General features: G+C 39.8%; 1 protein-coding gene across 12 annotated transcripts in view; it reads right to left on the bottom strand.

Moving 5' to 3' along the window:
* The window catches only part of ank2a (ankyrin 2a, neuronal), an 89062-nt gene that overhangs the window by 52566 nt on the left and 9598 nt on the right, over positions 1 to 26898 (bottom strand). For 5 of the 12 annotated variants that reach the window (XM_083927840.1, XM_083927847.1, XM_083927841.1 and 2 more), the window contains exons 2-23: positions 16495 to 16596; positions 9277 to 9375; positions 8292 to 8390; positions 8062 to 8160; positions 7792 to 7977; positions 5455 to 5553; positions 4901 to 4999; positions 4607 to 4705; positions 4188 to 4385; positions 3864 to 3962; positions 3658 to 3756; positions 3362 to 3460; positions 2967 to 3164; positions 2723 to 2821; positions 2404 to 2502; positions 1871 to 2068; positions 1547 to 1645; positions 976 to 1074; positions 757 to 855; positions 541 to 639; positions 336 to 411; positions 118 to 168 (exon numbers count right to left, since the gene is read on the bottom strand). In XM_083927840.1, the coding sequence (XP_083783966.1) occupies positions 118 to 168; positions 336 to 411; positions 541 to 639; positions 757 to 855; positions 976 to 1074; positions 1547 to 1645; positions 1871 to 2068; positions 2404 to 2502; positions 2723 to 2821; positions 2967 to 3164; positions 3362 to 3460; positions 3658 to 3756; positions 3864 to 3962; positions 4188 to 4385; positions 4607 to 4705; positions 4901 to 4999; positions 5455 to 5553; positions 7792 to 7977; positions 8062 to 8160; positions 8292 to 8390; positions 9277 to 9375; positions 16495 to 16596 (2494 nt within the window). Of the gene's footprint in view, positions 1 to 117; positions 169 to 335; positions 412 to 540; positions 640 to 756; positions 856 to 975; positions 1075 to 1546; positions 1646 to 1870; positions 2069 to 2403; positions 2503 to 2722; positions 2822 to 2966; positions 3165 to 3361; positions 3461 to 3657; positions 3757 to 3863; positions 3963 to 4187; positions 4386 to 4606; positions 4706 to 4900; positions 5000 to 5454; positions 5554 to 7791; positions 7978 to 8061; positions 8161 to 8291; positions 8391 to 9276; positions 9376 to 10493; positions 10514 to 16494; positions 16597 to 26898 lie in introns of those variants that run through there. The other 7 variants (XM_083927845.1, XM_083927843.1, XM_083927846.1 and 4 more) reach the window with 5 other exon arrangements.

The following is a 26898-nucleotide window of genomic DNA, read 5'->3' as shown; positions in this document are numbered from 1 at the left end:
TTTAGCAAAAAATAAATACATTACTGAACCCTACCAATATGATCACACCGATTAGTTATAAGAACACAAATAAAGTCCACACCAAACAGGCGGAGCAGGGCAGACATTTTGCTGTACCTTCCAGCTCCACAGACATCTCAGATAACGGTTCGTCTTCCAGTCTTAAAGCTATGAAACATACAGCTTTAGGACCCACAGCTACAAAATCTCATCACCCCCAATACACAGCTCTCTATGACTACTGAACAAATGAAAGGAAAGCTAGCATGTTTTATCAATGGTCAGTTTTGTGTAATTGTATCAGTTGCTGGTAAGTTCTTTTTTTTTTAACTCACCTTCTTCATCAGAAACATCAAGAATTTCAGTCATGGTCTCCGGAACATTCAGCTTGTGTTTCTCTGTGACCGTCTGCTGTGACCCCCATTCAAAGTTGTGGAAAAAGACAACCAAAATGGAGAAAAATTTATTGTATTTTCTGAAGTAAAAAAATAGGACAAAACATAGTTCCAGATCAGCAGTCTAAAGGTACCATAAGCTTACCGTTGTGGTAGTTATGACCTCCTCAGTGACGACTTTCAGTGTGTCCACTACAGAGATGTAACCCAGACGTCTGGCAATAGACAGAGCAGTGTTTCCATTCTAACAGAAAAGCAGAGATAGTGTTCACGTGACATAAGGGGGGAAAACTCATTCACTTTTTGAAATTACATAACATTATTGATTAATGAGAAGAAAGTAAATCTTTTTTATTCTTACCACTGTAGTAGAATTGGGCTTGGCGCCATGCTGTAGCAACATGTTGATAATGTGTGTATTCCCTTGTTGTGCTGCCTGGTGAAGGGGGGTGTATCCATTCTATAGAACAGAAGATTTTATTACTGTAAAAGCCACAAAAACAGAGACTTTATTGTGTCTTGTGCTTATTTTTGCACTTTAAATTGATCAATGTTTCCACACTTCAAGTTTGACATTTACCTTGGTTTTAGCGTTGACGCTAGCACCTTGTTGTAACAGGAAGTTCACCATCTTGGCATTGCCATAGTGACAGGCCACAATCAGAGGGGTGTATCCAAGCTGAAGCATAGAGAGGATGAGGAGGTGATACAGAGAAGTTTTTTTTCCAAATGTGTCTGCTTTGTTTTACATGTTTGTGAAGAAACTGCAACAAACTTCCATATATGTTAAGCCCTCTGAATGCTGTAGATGTATGATGCGTAGACATTGGCATGCTTTTATAAAGCCAGCAGGTGGCACAGTTTGTATGTATGTTACATTTTGTGATTGATTGATGAGGAGATTCTTCAAAGAACAGCCAGTAAACGCAACCTGCAGCAGCGAATGCACACAAAATACGCTACATAATACACGGATGAAATTCCAAATAATTAGCCAGCATGTATAATTGAATCGTATTTACTTCCCCACATCATTTAAAAAAAAAACTCATCTTCCTCATCTCCAATTAAAAAAAAAGTCACATTTAGGGCCTAGTTTTTGTCCGTGTATGCCTTTTAGTGTGTACATTTTTATGTGTCTGAGTTTGTACCTTAGTTTGCTGGTCCAAGTTGGCATCATGTTTGGCCAGTATTTCTGCTGCATTGACTCTGTCTTCTTGGCTCGCGAGATGCAGAGGTGTGAGTCCAGTCTGAAATATACAAAGCGCAGAGTTTTATCTTTGTGGTTTGTGTCTGTCTGAATGTGTAACTGCTTAGGTTAAACATTTTATTTGTAAATTACATGCAATATTATTATGAGGGGCACTACAGTAAAACCTGTAACTCAATACCTGTTGCATATCCCGAATGATCATCAATATCAAAATAAGAGAGTCTAATACAAGTCTTAACACGTGTCTGTGTTTGTGTGTGACCTTGGTGGCTGTGTTGACGTGAGCTCCTTTGCCCAGCAGCAGACTGGCCATCTCGGCGTGTCCTTCCTGGGCTGCCAAGTGTAGAGGGCTGACTCCCTGCTTGGTCAGAACATTGGTCTCTGCTCCATACTGTAGCAATGCTAATGCAATGTTCGTTTGGTTCTTTTTGGCTGCAATGTGGAGAGGAGTGTAGCCATTCTGAAAAAAAGAGGAAAGTGTACAGTTACATGCTATAACAACATCATTCCATATGGGTAAAATGCACCCTATATATACAGCAGGTGTTCATGATTTTTACGGAATATCTTTTGATGCCGAAAATATCAAGAATATCTCAGGTTTCAGTATTAGCTCTTAAAAATCAAAGGACTTCTTAGCATGACTTGCAAACACTTGGTATCACTACTATAGTGTAAAATCCTCAACAAGCTGAAAATGCAGATCACAAAATTGATCACAAAATAACAGCAAAATGCATTACATATTGTGAGAGCTTCTTAAGTACTTTTCTTCTTTAAAATCATTTATCTAACCTTTGCAGTGGCATAAGGTGATGCCCCTTTATCCAACAGCAGCAGAGCTACTTCTTGATTGTCATAATGAGCTGCCACGTGTAGCGGAGTCAGGCCATTCTGTAAGAGGCAGCATTTGATTTAGTGATTGATATTTATGTTATGGAAGCATGTACCTTTAGGATTTTGTTGTGCTTTGTCTTCCTCCTTACAATAGTTCTGTAACTTGTTCTATACTGAGTGTATTTCAGAGACTCAAGTGCACTGGCACAACCTCAAATCTTGTCTCAATATATTCCATCCAAATAATGTGTAGAAATAAATCTGAGTTTTGATTCACCTTGCCAGCATCATCAGGGAGAGCTTTTCGTTGAAGGAGAAGTTTTGCTACATTGAGGCTTCCATACTTAGCTGCTACATGTAATGGAGTGAATCCTTTCTGTGAAGGGAAATAAAGGGAAAAGTTTCTTTCCAAGCCGGATGTCAAAACTGTTTATCTTTACCTGGATACTTGCGAGCCTATATAAGAAACTTGAATCTGTTTTGTTTGATTTGGTTTTGCTCAAGTTATATTCTCTGCTCACCTTTGTGGCCAGTGAGTGTGAGGCGCCAGCCTCCAGCAACACGGCAGCAGTCTCTACCTGGCCCTCCCTGGCTGAAATGTGGAGGGGAGTGTAGCCATTGGTGGTGGAAGCATCTGGATGAGCCATGTGCTGCAGCAGCAACTGGACAATATCGGTTTTCCCCAAACGGGAAGAAATGTGCAGTGGAGTCTGGTCCTCCTGTGGTTGAGGGATGAAAAGGCAGAGAAACAGGTAGAGGCAATTGTATTAGAAAAGTCAGACATGCATTAGCCAGAGCTGAGGTAGGCAACATGATCCATGAATATGTGTTTGCAACACAGTAGATTAAATATTGCGTATTTATGATAAACAGAAGGAAACAGTGATTAACACTGATGATGTGAAAGCCGACTCACCCTGGCTATGGCATCCACCAACGCTCCATTCCTCAACAAACAGCGAACCACTTCCATCTGACCTGCTCGTGCTGCCATGTGGAGAGCTGTCTCACCACGCTGATATGCAAAAACAGAACATTAATGAGCCTTCAGATTTTGTGCTGCATGAAAGACTCAGGATTTCTCAGAATAAGTGGTAGGTGGTTGAATTAGGATAACTGATGGTTGAAAAAAATATTGGAAATACTGTTTACTTTATGCCATACGTATTTCTAACTACTAAATGGCTGAACTGAGCATTTGTCAGTACTCACAATGTTACGGACATCAGGAGATGCTCCACTCTGTAGCAGAAGTAAAACGATGTTGAGGTGGCCCATGAAGGCAGCTACATGGATGGGAGTCAGACCAGACTAGAAAAAGAGACACAGCGACAGAGGCCAGAAGATGTGCATAAAATTAGAAGTTCCATAGAGAAGATTCTGTATTTACAGGTACTATCCAGAGACAAGTGTCTCACCTCAGTAATGGCCTGAATTGAGGCTCCATATTTGACCAATAGTTCCATCACCTTAACCCTGTTCTTTTTGCAAGCGATATGGAGAGGAGTGAATCCATTCTGGTAGAAAGAGGAAAAGAAGAATAAACAGATATATACCATACTATGGTATCTGGAGGAGGAAATGTAATTTTAAAAAATATTAGTAGTGTTAGTATTATAGAATGGTGCAGTTTGCTTTTGTTTAATTTAATTGACAGGTATTATAGGAATCATGTGTATATATTTAGTTTGTGTTAATAGATGTTTTTTGTGTGCGTGTAGTTATTTCCTGTAAATCCCTACCAGTGCTCTAACATTAGGATTGGCCTTCTTGTCCAGCAGAAGTTTGGTGACTCTGTAGTGACCACAGTGAGCCGCAACGTGCAGCGCCGTGAGGTAGTCCAGTGTGACGTCATCAACAGGCGCCTTGTGCTGCAGCAGGAGCTTAACGCACTCTATGTGGTCTCCCTGGGCTGACATGTGCAGCGGGGACAGTCCGTTCTGTATGAGGACAATAGTGATGATGCATGGGAATGAAAGAGATGGCAGATTCGTAAAGCAAAATGAGGAGAAAACACAGGCATAATATACAGTATAAGTGAAATACTACTGAAAGCCTGAGGTTCTTTGATTTGTAACTGTGTCCTGGAGAAACATTACACATTTATTTAGTGGTAGGAAAAATTCTGGGGTATGTTGATCCAGTAATGACCATACACTACCTTGGTTCTGGCTAAGATGGGAGCTCCTCTCTCCAGCAGAATTTCCACTGCTGGGTCATGACCACTCCTGGCTGCACAGTGCAGCGGGGTAAGCCCATCCTGCGGGACAATCACATGGGCACAAATACATAAATATACACAAAGTGTAGACATTAATCCAGTTTGTCTGTTTTGACAAAACAGTCAATTGACAAGTTAATGGTAGACTCTATTAAGTAGTCACCAGGGCGTTGCTACAGAATTAGGACTATTTAATACAAAAGCTGACGTCTAGACTTAAAATAACAGTCTCACCCGGGTTTTAGCATCTATCTGACCTCCTCGGTCCAACAGCAGGGCCACCATGTTGGTGTTGCCCCTCTTGGAAGCCACATGGAGAGGCGTTATCCCATTCTGCCAAGGCAGGCAAGGAAAAAATGGAAAGTTAATTTAACCATAAATACTGTTCAAATTACAAAGCAAAAATTACATTTGTATTGCGAGTGGTAGTTGACATTCAAATCGCATTCCAATTTCACATCACACGGAAAGTCCTACAATCGTTTTAATAACAGTTTGCATGATTTGAATCTTTCAGAGGGCAATAATAGATAGTTACATTACCATCTACCCAACTGCATCTAAAAAAACCCTGAAACGACCTTCATGGACCAATCTCAAGAAAACAATGCAGTTGAAAACATGAAAGAACACATACAACCTTTGACAGGCTAGGGGGGAGATGCAGTTAATAAAGACTAAATTTAATAGATAAATATATATGGGGTATGGTAAATAGTAAACACAAATGTTTTAGATAACAGTACAGAAAAAAACTTGATTTTTTTTAAGTGGAAATTAGGTCATACCCTGGCTGTGAAGTCCACAGCAGCTCCTCTGTTCAGCAACAGGGTGGAGACATTCACGTTACCATAGTGAGCCGCGATGTGCAGAGGGGTAAACCCACTCTGTTTGAGACAGACAAGAAGAGAGGAGGGAAGGAGAGTGTGAGAGGCAAAGGAAAATAGATCCAAGGAAACAAAAAGGAAGAAACAAACAATTGGTTGAAACAGCAGGTGAGAAAGAAAAGAATAACAGTTAACAAAGAAGAGCAAACAGGATGAGATGAGAGACAGAAAGATAAGTTAAAGCAATGAATAACAAAAGACAGAAATAATAAAAGACAGCAAACAAGAATAGAAGAAAGAATAAAAAAGCATGATTAAGAAAGAAAGATCAGATTTTTCTGTGGCAGATACAGGAAAGAAACCTGACTGAAGTAGTGTTACGATGAAGCAGCATGCTGAAAATAAAAAACTAGATACATTGGTCTAAGAAGCATAAAAAATGAGCATACCTCAAAATAGCACAGGCAATAAATAACGCATGCAAAACACTGCAATTCGCCTATGCATGCCAAAAACATCTAAGTAGCGTGCCTTTTTAATACTAAAAGTTCAACATAAAGGACATTAAAAACAACAACTGAAATACACAAAACAACTATGCATTGTCGTAAATGTGTATCCGCTTGAACGGACAAATTTACATGACATTTATATAAAAGCCATACATATCTACAGCACAGTTCACACAGGTGTGTTCACTCCTTACCTTCCCATTCTGATAGACAGGGTGCAATTTAATTAAGAAACAGAGTTAACTTAAAGATCAACAAAGTGAATCAGAGAGGAAAAACTATACTATCAACATGCTTTACAGTACTCATGCTGTAGGTTATGCAGAGAGAAAGCAGTAAATAAAGAAGTGAAATTTGATTGGAATGCTGTCAATGTTTCAGTCAAGTATCAAAATCTGTTACAATAATACATTTTAAATGATTGATAAATCTAAACTTTGAAAAGAAATGTAAAATAATAATCTATAATTAAAATGCAATAAACTAACATTCTTTGAGATCTGGGACACAATGTCTTTTCTGGTAGCCATGCAGGTGTGTGTAGTACAACTTAGTCAGTTACATGCATTCATATTCATGGTACTTAATTCTGACATGCAGAACTTCACAATTCCTTGTTAAATGACGGAAATGTCAGGACAATACAGCTGAAAGAGATGGTCAGAAGTGATAAAAAAGGAATTAAATGAAGAGGTGAGTCTGTATACCTCTGTGGTTCTATTGACCATCATCTGGTTAGGACGCAGAGAGAGAAAGGGGGAATAGGATTGGGTGGTTAGGGGAAAGGGACTTATCACAACATTCACATAAATCCAACAAGTCCTTCAACCCACAACCAAATAGGATGTTTATTCCTAATTATAAATCTTAAATTAGTGCCACATCCAAAAATGTTCTTTTGCTAGGATGATACCTGAACCTGCCCTACTCTGCCCTTGATTGGCTAGTATTCGTTGCATTCCTTGGTTAGATTTAGGCACGAGGAGTGAGACTAGTTAGGGTTAGGGAAGAACACTAGGGTAAGCCAATCAGAGCCAGAGTAGGTTCAGGTCATGCCTTTACCATCCCAGGAAATTAAATATCTTGCCCTGACTGGTGACAGGAGATCAATGCATCCTCATACTTAAACGTAAAGGTTGCAGTTTTAAACGTATGGTTAATGTTGTGAACAGTTGCAGTTCGGTTAGGTTTTGGCAAAAAAAAATACTTGGTTAAGTTTAGGAAAAAATCATGGTTTAGGTTATAATAAGTATGTTAGTTACGTAACTTCAGTTACCCAACCGGCCACCCCAACCTCCTCCTTTGCTCCTGTCATAATTATTATGGCCACTGGAGGTTGCCACCACAAACAACGTAAATATGGTTCCCTATAAGCTTCTTGTATAAACAACCTATGAGGTCGTTTTTTGGGGGAGGACTGTCTCTATAAAACACAGGGTTAGTTCACAAGGTCACACAAATAGAAAACAAAAAGCGAGGACAAGCAAACAACAAAGAATTCTGAGGGAGGCTCTGTCCATTAATATTATCATATTTCTAAATGGCAGGCAAATAATCGATAAAATGAATTAAACTGTCAACATGAAAAATCAACCATTCAGTCATATGCATTGTCACACATTTCCTGCTTCCTTAATTCCTCCTTCCCTCTCTCATTTTGTAATTAAAATGAAATCTTCTCTGCTTTCTGTTCCTTCATCTCTCACTCCACTCCCTCTCAGCGCTCCACATCCCCCCCCCCACCCTCTCCCCACCCCATCAATTTCTTCCCCGTAGCCCTCCTCACCTTAGACTGGACATCAGCATTGTGGTCGTTCTGGAGCAGCAGTGCGGCAGACTTTGTGTCGTCTTTGCGGGCTGCGATGTGCAGGGCTGGGAGGCGGACCTTGCCCTTGGTGTCATGCTCTAATAGCAGAGAAACCACTGAGTTGTGGCCCTGCTGGAGAGCGATGGCCAGTGGGGTGAAGCCATCCTAGAGGAGCAAAGAAGGAGAAACACGTGAAATGAATACAATCAATTTAGAGAAAAATAAAGGAAAACAGGGATATAAAAATACCTCTGTTGCAATGCTTTGGTTGCCTTCATTTTCCAACATGTATCGCACCACCTCCAAGTGATTCTCCTGGGCTGCCATATACAGTGGGGTGAAGCCATTCTGTATAGGCAAATAGATACAGTCCATGCATGAACACACATACTGTATAGTGTAAGATCATATTCTTGAGGTGGTGTTTCACACTTTTTATGCATTATCTAATATTTTCTTATCATTGAGAAGCTTCTCACCTGTGACTGAGAGTTGACATCTGCTCCTCTCTTCACCAGTAGACTGACTACATCTTTTTGTCCGGCCAATGAGGCAATATGGAGGGCAGTGTTTCCTTTCTGCAGATAAAAACAGGGTTAAGGCAACCAGCCAAGTGTGTGTCCTGTGTGAGTATAAATGACTTAAAGATTCGCACTGCCTGAAGGGAATGCAAGTAGAAATGTGTGATGACCACAATTAACTCTTAATATCTCCTCATTAAAAAACTAATGATGAAAATTGATAACACACAAATGTTTTGATCTTGAGGACTTACTGACTGATTAATACTAAAGGCTAAATTCATGTCAATCCAAGGACATGGGCAGCAGAGTGACAGATTCTTTGCCCGCTGTTTACTGTTGCTAGCTGGTAATTCCCGGCACATCTACACCGAGTCAAATAACAAACAGCTTGCCAAGTAGCTAATCCCCACACTCACTCTCATCCCTGTCTCTTTCCCCCATAAAGGTAGAATATCTTAACATGATGCACAGCAACCTCTTTCAAATCCGAAGACTTGACAAAAGTAATTTAAAATTCAAAAACTCTATGTAAATTTAAAAAAGGGAAAAGAAAGAATCCAAGAATGCACATGAGACAAGCCTTTTGGAGTTGTTGGAGAACGCCTGGTTATTGTTAATATATTAAGTTACAAAATTAAACTTCTCTCACGACCCTCAGGTTCACCAGCAACCTTGCGAATCAAGTTTCATAGTTCAAGAGAGATGCAAGGTTTTACGAAGTACTTTCCACCTGATACCACTATATATTTCTTACATTCATGTGCACTCATTTCTCTTTCTGTCACCCAGCTGTCACTGTCCTCCTGCCCTCCTTTCTGTTTTCCCCATCTATCCCCACATAGGGCTAAAGAGCAAACTGTGAGATGTTCATATGTGGAAAGCTGATAATAACTAACAATAATATTGTAAAATTAATAATAATATTAGTATGTGCATGTACCTTGGTGGAAGAGTCAACAGGTGCTCCTCTATCCAACAGTTCCTCCACTAAATTTGTGTGTCCCTCCTTCGCTGCCAGATGTAGTGCATTCAGACCATTCTAGGGAGAAAACAAGAAGAAAACTTCACCATTACACTTCAAGAGCTGAGCATTTTACAGAACACATTTAAAGTGGCCTCAAAGAAATGGTTACAAAATACCGTGTAACAAATTGATTTTTTTTTTACTTTTTTGACCAAGAAAACATCAGTAATCTTGGCCAATATGCTGTTTATATGTTCACGTAGCTAAACCGCTGCCTGCTATTTATATGTTGATTGTATTATTTGCAATGTTGTCTTGTTGATGTGTTGCTTTATCTTGTGGTATGCTAAGTGTGATACTAAAGGACCATAATGGAAATAAGCTTCTGGGTTTTTTATCTTCTGTAATTTAAAGTGCAGTGTATGATGTGCTTTTCATCAAATAAAAGAAAATCAATCAATAAACAAAACAAATGTGGTGAAGAGAGTGTTACATGAAGAAGTTGTGTGCATGGAATTACATTACAATTATGCATACTACTCAAAACCTCGCCCTATGCTTTGTACAGATGTTATTGTGTCATCCTCAATATCACATTAGAAAAATGTTATATGAAGGAGGATCATTTTTATTCAACAAAATTAGGATCACAAAAAATATGCAAAAATGTTAGTGTGTAAAATGTGTGGGCAGTGTGTGTGTGTGTGTGTGTGTGTGTGTGTGTGTGTGTGTGTGTGTGTGTGTGTGTGTGAGTGTGAGTGTGTGTGCTTGTGTGCAAGTATCATTTTGTTTTGTTTTGTATGGTGCTTGTAAAGTTTTGGTTCTGAACATATTCAGAGCGTATGGAATTGGAATTGTAAAGATTGATACAGTGGGGTGTTAATATTAACAAAAAAAAAGAATGAAAAGAAAAGAGATGCTTATTTCTAGAAATGTTTTTGGGAGATCAGCTCCCAGCAAGAACTGCATTAATCAGAGAAAATCTGGAAGATTTTTCCCTCATGCAGGTGAGCATTACATCAAAGGCATCTGATCCATCAACCACAGCTAAAAGTTAGGATCAGCACAAGAGAGGCTAGAGTATAAGTGTTTCACTCTGACAAGCAACCACAGCACAACTCATGTATTTCTACAACACCCATGCGGAAATGTATTTCCTTGGAGACAGACAAACACACAGAAGAATGCTTCACCTCATCATCCTCTTCTTCCATTCTGCGCTGTGTCTCTCTGAAAGAGTATCTTAAACCGTGACCAAGCTTATATTCTTCGAGTTTTCTGCTCCTTTTTTCCAGACCAAATGTCAATCACTTTCCGTTTTCTTTCCTTTCTGTTCGTTCCCTATGCATGTCTTTTTTTGTTATTTTCTATCTTTTTCCTTCTTAACTGTTTTTTTAAACTGGATTTAGAAGTGATGGAGCTCTGACCATCCACAGCGGTCCTCTTCCTCTTTCCACGACCTCCCTGGTTTAGATCCAAACTTCTGGGTGTGTCCGCCTTCTCGTCCCCCCCTCTGTCAGATAGGTTATAAAGAGGAACTGTGCCTCCTGGCTATGAAGGCGCTCCTGGCACTGATATTAAAGAGGAGCTGTTATGTTGGTTACCCCTCTATTATTGCCTCCTTCCTTCCCTTGCGCATGTATACCACACACATGCATATCATACACACACACACACACACACACACAAGCACGCATGCAAACACACACACACAAACACACACACACACACACACACACACACACACACACACACACACACACACACACACACACACACACACACACACACACACACACACACACACACACACACACACACACACACACACACACACACCTACTCAAGGGGTGTCGTATTTCTGCACAGTCACAGAGGGTATGTAGGACACAACACACTGAAACATGGATACTCGTATTTAGGAGCTGCTGAAAATGTCAACCTTTTAAAAAGAAAAAAAAGAGGTCATTCCTCAAAGGCCAAAGTGTGTAAGTGAGTGTCTGGTCAAGTATATATGACATGACTTTAAAAGGCTCTAGAGCCAACGTCTTGTCCGAGAATAAAATGCTCTAAAAAATAGCTATGTAACCATTGTGGTGTTTTATTCTTTTGCTTATTTATATAATTATTTTAATTAATAATATTATTATTTCACTATTTATGTATTGGGAGTTAATTCGGTGTATTTATGATAATTATTATTCATTATCATTTGTTCATTAATATGTATGTATCTATGTACAGTATATGTAATGTATATATTTAGATTATTATAATACTGGATATTTGTAAGAATGCATATATATTTTTTATTATTTGTATAAAATGGTGAGAATGTTGGGGAAAAAAACTGTATGTCTATATGCAATCAATTCCCAACGAATAAAAGTAAGCCACAAAAGGCCTCCAATTAGAAAGCTAACTTGCTGGAGCACAATGGCTCTGATAAGTTATCTGAAGAGCTACTTCAACAACATGATTAAAATCTTTCATCCTGGCCGCAGTTACATAACACATACCACACACTATGGCTGCAATTAACAATCCTTTTCCCGATCCATCTATTTGTTTTTTTGTTTTTCAAATAGGCCTGATAAATCTATCATTTAGTCACAAATCACAACTTCCCAGACCTGGGCTATTAAAGAAAAGAAAATAGAATAAAAAGAACAATGTACCAAATCTCCACATTTGAAATGTTTGAACATTTGAATGATTTGAAAACCTAGTAAATTGTTGACATTTTTGCTTGAAAAATAACTTTTTTTCAGCACTGTTACACTACTTACAGCACTGTCAGGGACATCCTCATCATCATCATCACCACCATCACCATCACCATAATCATCATCATCATCATCATCATCATCATCATCATCATCATCATCATCATCATCATCATCATCATCACAGTCATCAGGTGATGGGGTTGGTTAAACTGATCTGAGGATGCTTGTCATGCTCTCCGACGAAGAAATGTCCATCAGGTTTGTGAGGTCACGATGCCAATGCTTCTACTGTCATCACTCCAGGAAATCATAAATCACATTACTTGGTCAGTCAGTCCATTTTCCCTGTGGTGCCAACAGAGGAGATGAAATGTGACACTACATGCTCTTAACATGCAGTTTAAACATGCAGAAAGCTGAGTTTCAGCTTAAGGAGTCAGTTAATCAGTTCTGAAATGGTGGACTCACTAACATACGTTTTAGTCTTATAGCAGTTCAATCACATTTCAACTATTATGTATTTCAGGAGAGACTAGCAAATGCCACAGTGAACTAACACACACACACACACACACACACACACACACACACACACACACACACACACACACACACACACACACACACACACACACACACACAAACACACACACACACACACACACACACACACACACACACACACACACACACTGATCTAAAGCTCCTTTCCCTCTGAGCCGTAAGTGAAAGCTTCATTTAGCTAATGGACATTCAGCCCAACACAGTGATCCCTGGCAGTTTGTAGTGCTTCCTGACGGGAAAGACACTGTTGAGCTCCGTCCAATGCAGATTAATATTCACGCCCCCGGGACCACTGACCTTTGTTATAATCACAAGTGGTAATAAACAGTCACGTATATACTGTGTTGTTTTATAGGCAAATGTGTCAGAGGGGATGAATATTGTGGGAAAAAAAGGGAAATAATGTAAAAGCGTGCAGATTAAAGAGTAATATCACTCACCAAGGATTAACATTTGGGTATATTAGAGGGGCCTTTAATTGTGAGGACAGGGAAACGAAACAGCTCACATACACAGAAATGACACGCTTGTATGGAACAAACTAACACACACACACACACACACACACAGATAAGTCCAAAATTAACTGATATTATATCTTAAATTTACAAAAACATGCTTGGTTGTTCACAAAGTCACACTGCCTAAAATCTAGGAGCTAAGGTTATCTGTCACAAAGTTTGTTTTATTTATCTCACTCACTGCAACTGACTGAATGACTGACTTCGGATTTGTATCTCTTTCTCCCCCTCTCTTTAACTAACTTGGACAGCCTATCAGCCTTTGGCACCAGAGTCTGGCCCTCGCCACCCTGTTGCTGCTTTCTAGGATCTGAATCTTCACTTAGGAACGAACACCGCCGACAGCAACTCTCAAAATTCCAGTGTGACGTTCCAACATCTCCTACTGTCTTGACTTAAGTTAAGACACCACTGATGATATTACTATCTATCTATACTATATATTATTATTAAATTTAGAATATACTGTATTTCATGGATCATATCTGATAACATACAGAAAATAACTGTAAACAGATATGATTCTGTAACAAGTAGGCTAAGGAATAATGTGGAATAAGCGAGCCGGTTATTATTGTGAACTAAACCAAGACAGAGTGACACAAGAGACAGACTCCAACGCAAAGCAAAGGGGTTTAATTTGGAATAACGGCCTGCTCACTCTACACTATCCCACTTATTGCACAGCTACTTTCAAAGAAATCAATTTGATAAATATTGATTTTACAATGATATTACTGACTTGAAAATCGTCTTCCAAAGTCTATAATTAGAACTGTGTCCATAGCAACGGTCTGCTTTTCGGAATGCTGTAATTGACCAATCAAAATCGAATATTCAACAAAGCCCTGCAATAAGAGAATGTTATCTCCCCTCGACTTTGCTGCTACTGACAGTGCTGATTTTATCCAAGTGATGCTGAAATTTGTAAATAGCTGAATAAGTTACAACTGATCTAATTTGCATTTTGATACTAACATATGAAGTTTCTTTTTTTTTTTTGATTTATGCAATGTCATGTCTGCTGCCATTAACAGAGCAATGACTCTTCTGACTGCAATGCTGATAGTACTATGGTAGATAATGGTTCTGTAATTGAGTGCTTTTCCACTGACATGATTCTGAATCACTCATTTCCTTGAGCGCTATTCTCCTGGTAATCACAGGTAACGCAATACTTTTGACTCACTATCTACTGTAGACCTATCACTTTTGTAAATTGGTATCTCATTGAAAAATCATTAAGGTTCAAATGACATCACATTTGGGGTAAATGCCAATTACCACTGCCAGGATGATCATAAGGATGAGTTCGATTGAAAGGGAGAAACCACCCCTAAAGAAAAATGCTAATCCTAAATAAGTCATAGAGTGTGGTGTTTACTTACTCTGTAAAATATCTTGAGTTAACTGTTGTTATGATTTGGCACTGTAAATAAAATTGAATTGAACTGAATTGAACTAAACAAACTGTCAAACATGCCTGCAGGAGAAATACATGGTCGTAAGAATGTGTCTATGTATGTGTGTAAGCTTGTGCATGTATTTAAGCATGTTTAGTTACAAACACACACAGAACAGTGCAAACATTCATTTACATTTGTGTGATCTAGATTTGAATGTTGCCATTGACCATATATAAGAAATATGTCTTCAAATTTTAATGTGACATCAATTCAGTAACTATATACACTTGAGATCAAAATGAGAGAACAAATTATAAATACTTGATTTATTCTGAAATACTGTTATCTTTTATCGTTCAAGTTTTGATAGAATATCCGCTGTGGCTATACCACTGCTGTACTAGCATGTAGTTTTAAATAACCAAGGCACTTCAAAAAAAACTTTATGTTGTGAAAAAAAAACAGAGGGCAAAAATGAGAAAATATAGTCACAGCGGATATTCTATCAAATTCTGAACAACAGAAAACATGATAAGTATTTCAGAATAAATCAAGTATAATTTGGAAATCTTGATCTCCAGTGTATACATGTGTGTGAGAGATCTGTGTGATCAGTTACCTGCTTAAGGGTGAGGTCAAATGATATTTATCTAACTTATAAAATGACTGTATTACAGTACTGTATCTCTTTCTAAGAAATACACACACACACACACACACTCACCCACACACACACACACAAGCAAAGTGAGAGCATCACTATATGTGAAAATGTCACTTGCATTTTTTCATTTTGTCCCTGGCTCAAATGTGATCATCTGACAGATACCATGAAGGGCAGGGCTCTCATGTTGCAGGGAGGGGTGTGTGTGTGTGTGTGTGTGTGTGTGAGTGAGTGTGAGAGTGAGAGTGAGAGAGAGAGAGAGAGAGAGAGAGAGAGAGAGAGAGAGAGAGAGAGAGAGAGAGAGAGAGAGAGAGAGAGAGAGAGAGAGAGAGAGAGAGAGAGTTGAATCACACCCCTGAAGTGTCAGGCTTCCCTCTTGGTACACCAAACAAACCCATGGTGCCCAGGACAACAAACAACAACAAACAAATTGCTATTGAACAACTGAGGAATTACAAAAGGCCAACAGCATAACACACACACAGACTTATGGGCACACTCCCCCAATCCTTCAAGCTACCTTGTGACTACCGTAAATCACACTGACATGGATAGGGTGAGGGGGGTGAGGGGGTGTGAAGTATTTTTTAACCCAGCCAAATCCCTCCTCCTTTCTCAGTGGAATGTGGGTGAGGGTCGGTATGGAGGGGTAGGAGCAGCTGTCAGATGGACATAGACCTATCAAATGCAGCTTAGATTGGAGAGAAGAATGGGTGTGGAGCTGTGAGGGTGGTTCTGATCATGTGAGGGGCAGCCTGACAGGTCGAAGAATACTCTGACCTACAGAAGCTCAGTGATGCCACCGTGACACAGCAGTAAAGGTTAGATTCAGCAGGTCTGGCAGACAGGGCAGTTTTTAACAGAACAGCTTTAACTGACATGGGTGAAAGTATGTGCTGTATGCTACTAGCATTGTGTGCTCAGTGAACCATTAAAGAGCAGATATCAGAACACATGTTCAGGCTGCCAGATGTGGTTGTGTTTAATATTATTTTTTAAAACTGTAATAAAGCAAAGTTAAGTAAAATTGTATATTGGCAGTTGAATAATAAGAAACCTGTTAACTTCATATAAGATAAAAACAATACTTTGTTGACTATAAACAGTTTGTTTTCCTTGACTAAATACATATAATTTTGCTGACAAGATCTAGACTTCAATTGATGACGCTAAAAGGCTTAAGACTTGAGACTAAATCCTTCCATGACTTTGTGACCACTCTCCTTTAATCGTTTTGTTTCACAATTCACAATGGACACCATAAACTGAAACCGACAGCAGAAACACAACAGGCATCAAAGTTACCTTACCTGGTTACAGGTACTGATGTCTACTCCATTTTTCAGGAAGTCAAGGACTTTGTTGACGTTCCCCGCTCTGGCAGCCCGCAGAAAACTGGTGTTACTGTCAGACTAGAGACATGAAGACAGAAAGGAGTAAAAGGAGAAATATAAGGAACAGGAATACAAGCATGTTATCAATTTTTGGTTAAGTTTCAGGTCTTCTTTTGGCATTTGCTGGTAGAGGTGGGATATGTGTAAGGGTTAATTCAAAACATAATCAGGTCAGAATATATCTATTATACCAAAAAATATTGTGTATGTAAACAATATTTTTTTTTTAAATTCAAGTAAGTTTAGAAAGAGGGAAGTAGATTTTTATTGTTGTGCATGATGGTGTTTCCTTGATATGAAAAAGCATATATAGAGAGTTTAGAGAGATTTTTAAAATGTTATGGATGTAAGACTTCCTGCTTGTATCAATAGCTTGTCTGAGTAGGCTTTTCTAAATTTAACCACCATAAATCTAGGCTGCATAAGCAGCTGCACAACACACACACACACACACACACACACACACACACACACACACACACACACACACACACACACACACACACACACACACACACACACACACACACACACACACACACACACACACACACACACTGTGTTTTACTGCATTTATGTGTATGTACTAGATGAATTTAGTTTCACACAGAACTCCTCAAAATTGTTGACAACATGTACTCAGGGAGCATGTTTTTAAGTTGAACAGTACAGTACATTTTGAACTAAAATGGAAATAAATCCTTCTAATTAATAAGAAAGAAAACACAAAAACAACAACACAAAAACAACAAATATACTGCACTGTCTTTAAAGTGGACACAAATAAGGATTAACAATACCTTCAAATGCTAAAATGAAAATAAGCCAAAATCAGTCAATGATAAAAGTTTGGTGGTATATTAAGGACTACAAATAACAATTATTTTTCTTATCAATTCTTCTTTTGTTCAATTATTTGAAAAATGTACATAAAAGAAGGGAATGTTTACTAATACCAAAGAATACTCTGACCTACAGAAGCTCAGTGATGCCACCGTGACACAGCAGAGTAAAGGTTAGATTCAGCAGGTCTGACAGACAGAACAGTTCTGAACAGAACAGCTTTGACCCTACATGTGTGAAAGTAGCATGTGCTGTATGTTACTAGCATTGTGTGCTCAGTGAAACATTAAAGAGCAGATTTCAGAACACATGTTCAGGGTGCCAGATGTGGTTGTGTTTAATATTCAGGTCACAGTGTAAAAAACCTGTAATTAAAGGTTGTATATGTAGATTCTTTATTAAAAGCTATAGTAATAAAATAAAAAAAATACATCCACAGGGCGTTTTGAGGGGGGCAGAACAAAAGTATAGCTTTTCCATAAAAAAAAAAAAATATTTAGTCTGAATCAATATTTTACATTTTTTTTTTGACGGGTTTGACAATGTCACATTCTGTTTACATTGTACCAGCCAACAGCGGCTGGCGTTGTGGGTTGGGTTTTCTGTTGTTCGGCGCAGCTACTGTAGGCTGGCATTTGGTGAAATGAAGTTTGCCAATCCTGCAGCTGCTTCGGATCCTCAGCAAAGGGGGCATTATTTGTCCCAGAGGCTGAGTGACCGGACAGAGCAAAAACGAGGGTCAATATAGGTCAAGCACAGATTGAGATAAAGGAGTTAAATGGCATTAAAACGCACGCCAAGACAGCTACGTTTCTCCTTGATCTGTAAGCTTACTTTCATGTTTACTTAGCCGTGACGGTAACTGTCAGTCAAACTCCTCTGCAATACTTATTTTTATGGTGCAATTTGCCGGCAACCTGACTGGTGGAGTTATTTTTTGTTGTTGCAACCACGATCTCGAGACACTAAATGGCAGTGTAAAGTTATATATTGGCTGTTGAATAATAAGAAACCTCTAACTTCATATAGGACAAAACACAATACATTGTTGACAATAAACAGCTTATTTTCCTTGACTAGATAATATATAATTTTGCTGACAAGATCTAGGCTTGAACCAAAATGGAAATAAATCCTTCTAATTAATAAGAAAAAATATGAAAAATCACATATTAAGAAGGGCATGTATAATGATTTTTTTTATATTGACTAATAATGAACATTTACAAAGATATTCCTCAACAAAAATGACTATGACTCTATTATTCTACCACACAAATGTCAGACTAAAGTACGTCTGAAGAGGACAACTTGACTATTGATTTGAGAGTGTTGACAAGGCTTTAGCCTCTTGTTAGTGGGGTTAAGACAGTAATGTGTCAATCAAACACAACTGAGTGTTAACTTGTAAGGTCAGCACTATGTAATCATCATCGCATGTCTGGGATGAGGCCACACCCCTGTGTAGAATCAATGGTCAATGGGATGTCACCACACACGCACCCACACACACACACGCACACGCACACGCACACACAAACGCAAACCAGCAGCAGCAAAAAGATTAATACAACACGCTTTCTTGAACACTTCCTTGAATACTTCCTTGATGTAACAGAAAACATGAACGCTGATGAACTATGTCTATTTCCACCGCTTACCAGCAAATCATCAGCTTCAGATCCAGAGTCAGTGGCTCCGTAGTAGTCAGTGTGATGGTTTAAATCGTTGTCACTCCCAGTGGTCTTGAAAGTTTTATCTGATCCACAGGCCTTGCATGATGCTGCGTTGCCCATGGTTACCATCCAAATCAGTTAATATATCCCCCAGCTTTAACTCAAAACTATGGGCTTTTCTTCATACACTTCACTTCACTGACTGTATACATACAGTAGGGTCCGATCCTTTTAGTTTCTCACTTTGCGTACTTAGGTAAAAGCCTATCCAGCCCACTTCCCGACTTTTGGCCGCATTAATCAATCAATAACTTCACTATTACCACTACTCTATCCCGTCTCTGTGCCCTTTTATCCCTCGCCCAGCAAAAACTCCTCAGTCTTGGATACCTCTGCCTTAGTGTGTGAATTGAGAATAAGGCCCAGTCCTGCCTACTATTCCTCTAGCTCTCCCTCCCGCCTTGGCTATTTTTACCTTTCCAGACCCTCTCTCCAATGACGACCACAACCCCTTGCTGGGTGTACCCAGTGTGGGATGCATGACAGCTGGGTTTGAGTCGGGCTGGAGACCGCATGGCCTGTGGTGCTCTCCAGGAACGCCAAGGGTCATGGTGGAGTGATAAAAGTTGAGTCTGAACACAGAAGCCAGGTCACCTCACACAGGAGGATCATCAGTAGAAGAATGTAGGAAATGTCTGCTATGTAGACATGTTTCAGAAAACTGGGTTTTACGCACATGGGTAAAAGGGCTCTCATGTAATGACTGCAGAATATTCCAGATACTGGTTCATATTTCAAGTTAATATGCCTTTCCAGGTTATAATGTCAAATGCACATCATAATAGACTTAACAACAAACAAATGTTTGTGTGTCTATGTTGCAGTATGTTATTCAGTCATGTATACTTTCACTGTCTCATTCGTCTCTCTGCCAAGCAAAAACACACAAACAGATACAGAGATTGGATTGATTGAGAAACAGCTGTAATCTCTGTATCTGTACAGGATTTGACCTGCAGCTGGTCATCTAATGGAGGATACTGGATTATACACTGTACATTGTCCAAGTCTGTGCTTACATTGTAGCAACAGCAAAACTATGCTGGGCTAGTGTCATAAATATCTCACTGTCGATTGCTTCTATGTGTACCGAAGCCCACTAATGGTATTTTTTACAACCGGCATGGCCGGTATGATAACACCAGGTACAATCACAGCATTAATTTGATGAGGAAAAGTTTTATCTAACACAGGTTTCATCCAAATAAACAATGTGTGGCACTGGCAGTGAAGACATCTTTTCATATGTAATTTGATCTCTAAAATACTATTACTAACTACTCACAGAGGTTTTTAGTAGTTTAGACATTCTTTTCCTAACTATTAGTGTTATATCCGATTGGCTGGCAGGCATCAGTTAAAATTGTACATCAGAACCACCACTTAAGCCACCACTCTGAGTGAGAGCTTAGGGTTTAACTTTAGGGCATGGTACTGAGTGTAGGTCAGCCACGTTTAGGCAGAGCTTATTGCCCAACACATTACAATAATGTAAAAATATAATTTTGTTTGGGTAATAGTTAATGATATAAGAGCAATGATACACTCTGTTCCATTATTATAAAATAATGAACTCGGTGAAATAAACTTCTTTGACCCTTATTTGTCCATTACTTCCTTTTTTTTATTCTCCATGAACTTTATCTCAGCCTAAGCCTTTCTCACATCTGTCATCTACTCCACCATCATCCATCTCCCACACACTACATGATAAATCATCTGAGAGGACAGCAACTACAGTGTACGGTAAACCACATCCACATCTGTGCAACCCCCACGACCCTCATCCTCACACACAATAAGGCTTTCAATATAGCCCACTCTTAAGCCCAAAAGACCATGTGTTGTTAAACTCAAAATGATTTTAAGAAGCACGAAACATGACACAAACTTGTGAATATGAGGATTTTGGGTTTTTTACCTGCCGCTTTCGCTCGGCTCTCTCACGTTGCCGTCTTCTCCTCTCCCTGGCTTTCTCTAGAGCTCTGTACTCAGGATTTGCCTCGAGCTCTCGAGCTTTCTTCAGGTGGGCCGCAGCATGGGCCATGACTTTGCCTTTCTACCTCTTTCTGTCTAAAAAAATTTTTTTTTACTAGATGCTGAATTTTTACTTAGTTAACTTTCATACATCCTTAACAAACAGTACCACATATACACTTTACCTTTGCGGAGGCCAAAAACAGTTTTACTCTAAGAGTGTTATAAAGTAATTAAGCCTCACGCTGGTTAAACTGCAAAGTTAAATGAAAAAAGTTACTTTTCTAGGAAGGTTCCTGATATAAGTATTCCAAATGGTTAAAAGATATCCATATCTTTAAATAAGTGTGAATTCCTCAACTTAAAATGCAGTCAAAAAATGAAGACCATGAATTTGCTCCAAAAAGGATTCTGTTTGGTCTTCTTTCGCTTCTTAGGAGAAGGATCAGAAGGAGAATCAGCCGTCACTCCACATCAAGCCACGAGGCAGCTTCTGGATTTCCACAGTTTCACACAAAACTCCCAGAGGTCTGAAAATCCGTGTATGCCAATTGAAAATCAACCATTCACATTCATGTGCACAAACATGAGAGGAAGACGATGGCTGAATGAGAGTAAAACCCATCCGCTTACTCCAGCACACACACACACACACACACACGTGCACACTCGCTCGCGCGCGCACACACACACACACACAAACAGAATGACCCAGTCCAGATGTTTGTTATTTGTGTGTGCATGTGCACGTGCATGCATGTGAGTGTTAATGTGTATGTGAGTAGAAGTCACAGGAAAGTGTTTATTGTGTAAGGGGTTTAGGGAGGCTGCATGCCAACAGCCAGCTGACAGCCACTGCTACTCTCCCTTGCTATTGCTGTAAAAATGCACTCTATCCTGAGGGCAGGGGGACACATGAGGAGAAGGAAAGGTTAATGGATGGGAGATATGGGGGGGGATTAGTGGGGGAGAGCTGGAGAAAAACAGGGGAAATAAGGTGAATATTAAAGCCATTTGGTGAGGATTTTTCCACTGTTGGTGCCTCCCAGTGGTAGTATCAGAAAAGGTACCCCCATGGATGTGAGGCACACTGAAATAAATGGGCTTAAAGCATTTTCTTTAACCGACAGAATGTTGCAATGGTTCAAGGAATTAGCTAAATTAGTTTGAATGTAAGCATCGTAAAGATGTCATACCCTTAGTTGGTTTTTTTCATGTGTGCCGTTTTTGCCAATCGCCTTGCATTGCCAGATCCATCTCGAGTGCTGTGTCAGCGTTGCATCTTGGTCTCTAAAAAACACTGTAACTTGTTTTTATTTCTTTAAACCAATCACAATTGTCTTTGGTGGTGTGATACAGCGACGGTGCCTTGCAAAATAGATAGCGGAGACAGCGAAAGGGCGGGGGAAAATGGGGGACTGAATTCTGGCACCTCTCGATGTGAGGCTTTATACCCGCCATGTACATCCGGTAACCAGACTAGGCCTAACATGAATCCAACATATTTGCCTTTTTTGGAGATATTCGAGAATTTGTGCACTTACATGATCACAGAAATGGGGACTACAAAGACACAGACGGTCTTCTTGTGTGTCATAGTGAACCCTCCTGTCTGATTATGAGTGTCGTTAAAATAACAGAGTGGGTATGAAAACATTTGATGTTGATGATGCAGAAGACAGTAGGGATAGTGAGATATTAAGGGACATAAAGAGGACATAAAAATAAAAAAAGTTGATTAAATTAATGAAACCATTTTTTCCAAGCATTTTTTTCACCGTTCTATGGCCTGGCTCAGGTAATACTTACAGAGAATGACTGCCATAGAACTTTATATTATAATCCAGTTTGATGGTTAGTCACGGAAAAGAACATAAATAGTCTACTTTTAAGTAGATTTTTTGGGGGGTTAAATTATTTGGTATCAGATCTGTGCATAGACTTGCCTACTCACAGACAGCGACACCAGTATTTTAGGTAGTATCTGAGGCATTTCCTATACTGGTATTGGAATATCTCAAACAATAATAAGCATCTGCAAAAAAGAGAAAAAACAGCAGGGAGGAGAGACAGGGTGAACTTGGATACAGGCTGTCCTTCTGTGAGCAAGCAGAGAAGACAGTCAGGACAAACCACTTGGTCCAGAGGGGGATCAGTGAGCAGTGAGCACACAACAGGGGCTGCCGGTCACCTGCAAGTTACATGCTCCCCTCTGCATGGGGAGAAAGTGGGTTGGTCTGAATCTCAACTGCACTGCAGCAATGTCTGAGGGAATACGATTTGACACATTGTCTGTTTGTTTGTGTGTGTGTGTGTGTGTGTGTGTGTGTGTGTGTGTGTGTGTGTGTGTGTGTGTGTGTGTGTGTGTGTGTGTGTGGGGGTGTGTGCTTTTCCACCACCAGCAGCTGGGTGTCAAGGTCTTCCTCTGTCCAGGCAGCTAATGTTAAGAGTTTGAAATTTCAGCACCAGGGACCGGGGCACCATCTCACACCTCTATTTCTGTTCATACATTTTGCCTGATATGTTTTCACAGGCTCAGTCAACCACAACAACAACAACAACAACAACAAAACAACAACAACATCACTTTGTACCAGTAATCATGAATGAGACAGATCTTCTGAATCACTCTACACTGTCATGCTGTCTAAAATGCTTGACCCTGGTGCATAGTTCAGCGTTCAGAGTGCTTCATTCTGTTCCATAATGATGCTGTTTGAACATTACTATGAATGTGCTCTGCTCCTCTAGCACTCCCTGCTGGTTAAACAAAGAATAAGGCTACAGAACAATAAATAAAGGGGAATAACAGAACATTAATAGTAATAAAAGGCATGATAACTGTAAAAACGGATCTACTGATTAATTTTTCAGGATTGTTGACCAAGATTTAAATATTATCAATATTACATTAAGATTTATAAAAGTGCTTATAATGTGTGTATATGTTTCCATATAGAATCAAGCACTTCAAAAAGTAAGCCAAAGTGTGACTGCGCTAAGAAAGGGAGACAGCAGAATCTTGAAATTACATGTTTTTTTTTTTACTATTTCCACAGCGGTCTCTCAAGCTCAGCAAGGCCGCTGGATGAAGTGGGAAGGCGCAGAGAGGAGGAAAATCACGTGGAGGGATATGTGGAGCATGGAGTCCAACAGGCTAAGCTTCATCATTAGAGCCCCCTATGATGTCCTGCCCTCTCCAACCAACCTGCATGTCTGGTATGGAGAGGACCCTGCCTGTCTCCAGTGTGCAGCCCCGGCAACCCTCAAACACATCTTGGTGGGCTGCAAGGTGAGCCTAACGCAGGGAAGATACACCTGGCGCTACAACCAGGTGTTGAAGTGCTTGGCTGCCGAAATTGAGAACAGTAACCACCAATGCCATGCCTCTAAATGCCCAGACCACTGGCCCATGGAAAGCAACATTTGTTCGGGAAGGGGAGAAAATAGGGACCAAGTCATCTCCTCCGGATCCAGGTCCACTGAACGCAGCCCGGGATTGGGAAATGCGGGTGGACCTCACCCAGAGGCTCACCTTCCCACCCGAAATTGCAGTGACCAACCTGCGCCCAGACCTGGTCCTCTGGTCCAAAACCTGCCGGCGTGTCTTCATCGTTGAGCTGACCGTCCCTTGGGAAGATGCCATTGATGAAGCATTTGAGCGGAAGAGACTGCGATATGCCAACTTAGCAGCTGAAGCAGAGGGGCGGGGCTGGAATGTGAAGGTGTGGCCAGAGGTCGGTTGCAGAGGCTTCCCCCACAAGGCTCCTCAAGGAAGTAGGAATCAGAGGGCAGGCCAAACGGAAGGCAATTAAAGAACTTGCCACAACAGCAGAACGGAGCAGTCACTGGCTATGGCTGAAACGTAAAGATGCAGTTTGGACTGCCAAGTGACCGCATGGTGCCACCGTGCGCCACACACCCGGGGCTGATCATCCTGTGGTGGGCCAACCTCGACAGAGGGTGTCTTGAAATAAGTGGCCGAAACACCTAATGATGTTTGGGGCAAACAACTGATGATGTGGCGTGCTGGTGGCACCACGGGATCATTGCCAAATCCCACCCCACCCAAGAGTAGAGGACCTCTCCAATGACGTTCATTTGATGTGCTGAATATTAGGGATATTTAACAACTAGTCCAATTAAGAAGCCCATAAGTCTGTGTCATGTCTTTATGTCCCAGTCACTTAGTACTTGAAATCTGGATAATCAAAATTAAAACACAAAAAAGTTTTTCTGTAAAATAAAGTATATACAGTTCAATAAAAGCAAATCTACACTCATAAAAGTGACAACTACTGTACTGTAGCTACTTCTTGATTTTCAGCTTTAACAGACAACATCTATAAGCTTAATGATCAGCATCTTAGTTGAGCCTAAAACAATGTTCTTGCAGTAATATTATTATAGTGATGTGTACACAGTTTGTCTTTAATAATACTAATTCCACTAACTTCTCAGTGTATATGCATCAGCAAAGGCTGATCAATGACCTCTATTGATCCCTGCCATCACTTGTGCAGGATAATGAGGATTAGGAGAATACATTATAAACCAAAGTGTGTGTGTGTGTGTGTGTGTGTGTGTTTGTCCATTTAGGAGTCAGATTACATTTAGAGGGAGCTGATGTGAGCTCTTGTTTCTATTGTTTTAGTGGATCTTGTACATGGGGAGGGGTTAATGGTCTAGTTTTCATTTTATAGATCCAAAGGCTTTTATATGGTCCATTAGGACTCTATGACAGAGAGATATAAGAGACGCAGAGAGCAGCACACATAGCCTGTTGTGCTTCAAATTGCGCGTTGATGCGTATGCAGGTTTGATGTCTACATTACCATGTGCTTCGTCATGTTCACAGCTCTTGTTGCTCTTGTTATTGCGGCTGTGGCCTCAGAGATTGAGTGGGTCGTATACTAATCGGTAGATTAGCGGTGTGATCCTTGGCCCCTCCGGTCTACATGTCAGACACTGATCCCCAAATTGTGTGAACGTGCGTCTGAATGATTACTGCAAGGCAGCCATCCGTGTATGCATATGTGTGCGAAAGGGTGAATGTAGCAAGAAGTGTAAAAGTGCCTTGAGTGGTCCGAAGACTAGGGAGGTTCCATCCATTTACAAACACATAAATTTACATGTATGGAATGGGATAAATAACATGTTTAACAATATTCACGTTTATTCTTGTTTGTTGTGTTTGATTTTCCAACAACAAATATTGAGAATGCTGTATTCAGTGCTTGCCCTCAATGCCAAAGCTCTGATGGATTGCCTATTTGCAACTTGCTTGTCTCTGCAAGTTTATTTTCGTATCATACTTAAACAAACCAGTGGCTGCCTGAGATGTGGGAGAAATACATTAATTGATCATATGGCATCCTTTAAAACACAATTAGCTGTTAGGGCTTGGCAATATGGTCAAACATCTTCTATCCCGATATAGGTCATTTCAGATGTTGATAAAGATGTATGTCTTGATGAAGCATATTCTATGGTATTTAAATAAATAGTATAGCCTATTTTGTATACTCCGGTCTTAATTAAATACCTGACAAATGAAAATATACTGATTCTTTTTTTAATTTTTTAAGAACTTAAGTGCAAAATTAACAGAGCGTGCAAAGATTAGAATGCAAAGTGTCGTCCAGATTATGTAATATTATAATAACAGTAAGTATTACTGTAACACAGTTTGGCCGCTGGTAATTCTACATTTTGTTTAGAAACATGTATAGAAAAATATATACAATAGACTTTTATGGATAGA

The sequence above is a fragment of the Echiichthys vipera genome (genome assembly GCF_963691815.1).
Source record: "Echiichthys vipera genome assembly, chromosome: 2".
Classification (NCBI taxonomy): domain Eukaryota; kingdom Metazoa; phylum Chordata; class Actinopteri; order Perciformes; family Trachinidae; genus Echiichthys; species Echiichthys vipera.
Note: the sequence above shows the minus strand (reverse complement) of the source record. Positions and strands in the feature narration are given on the sequence as shown.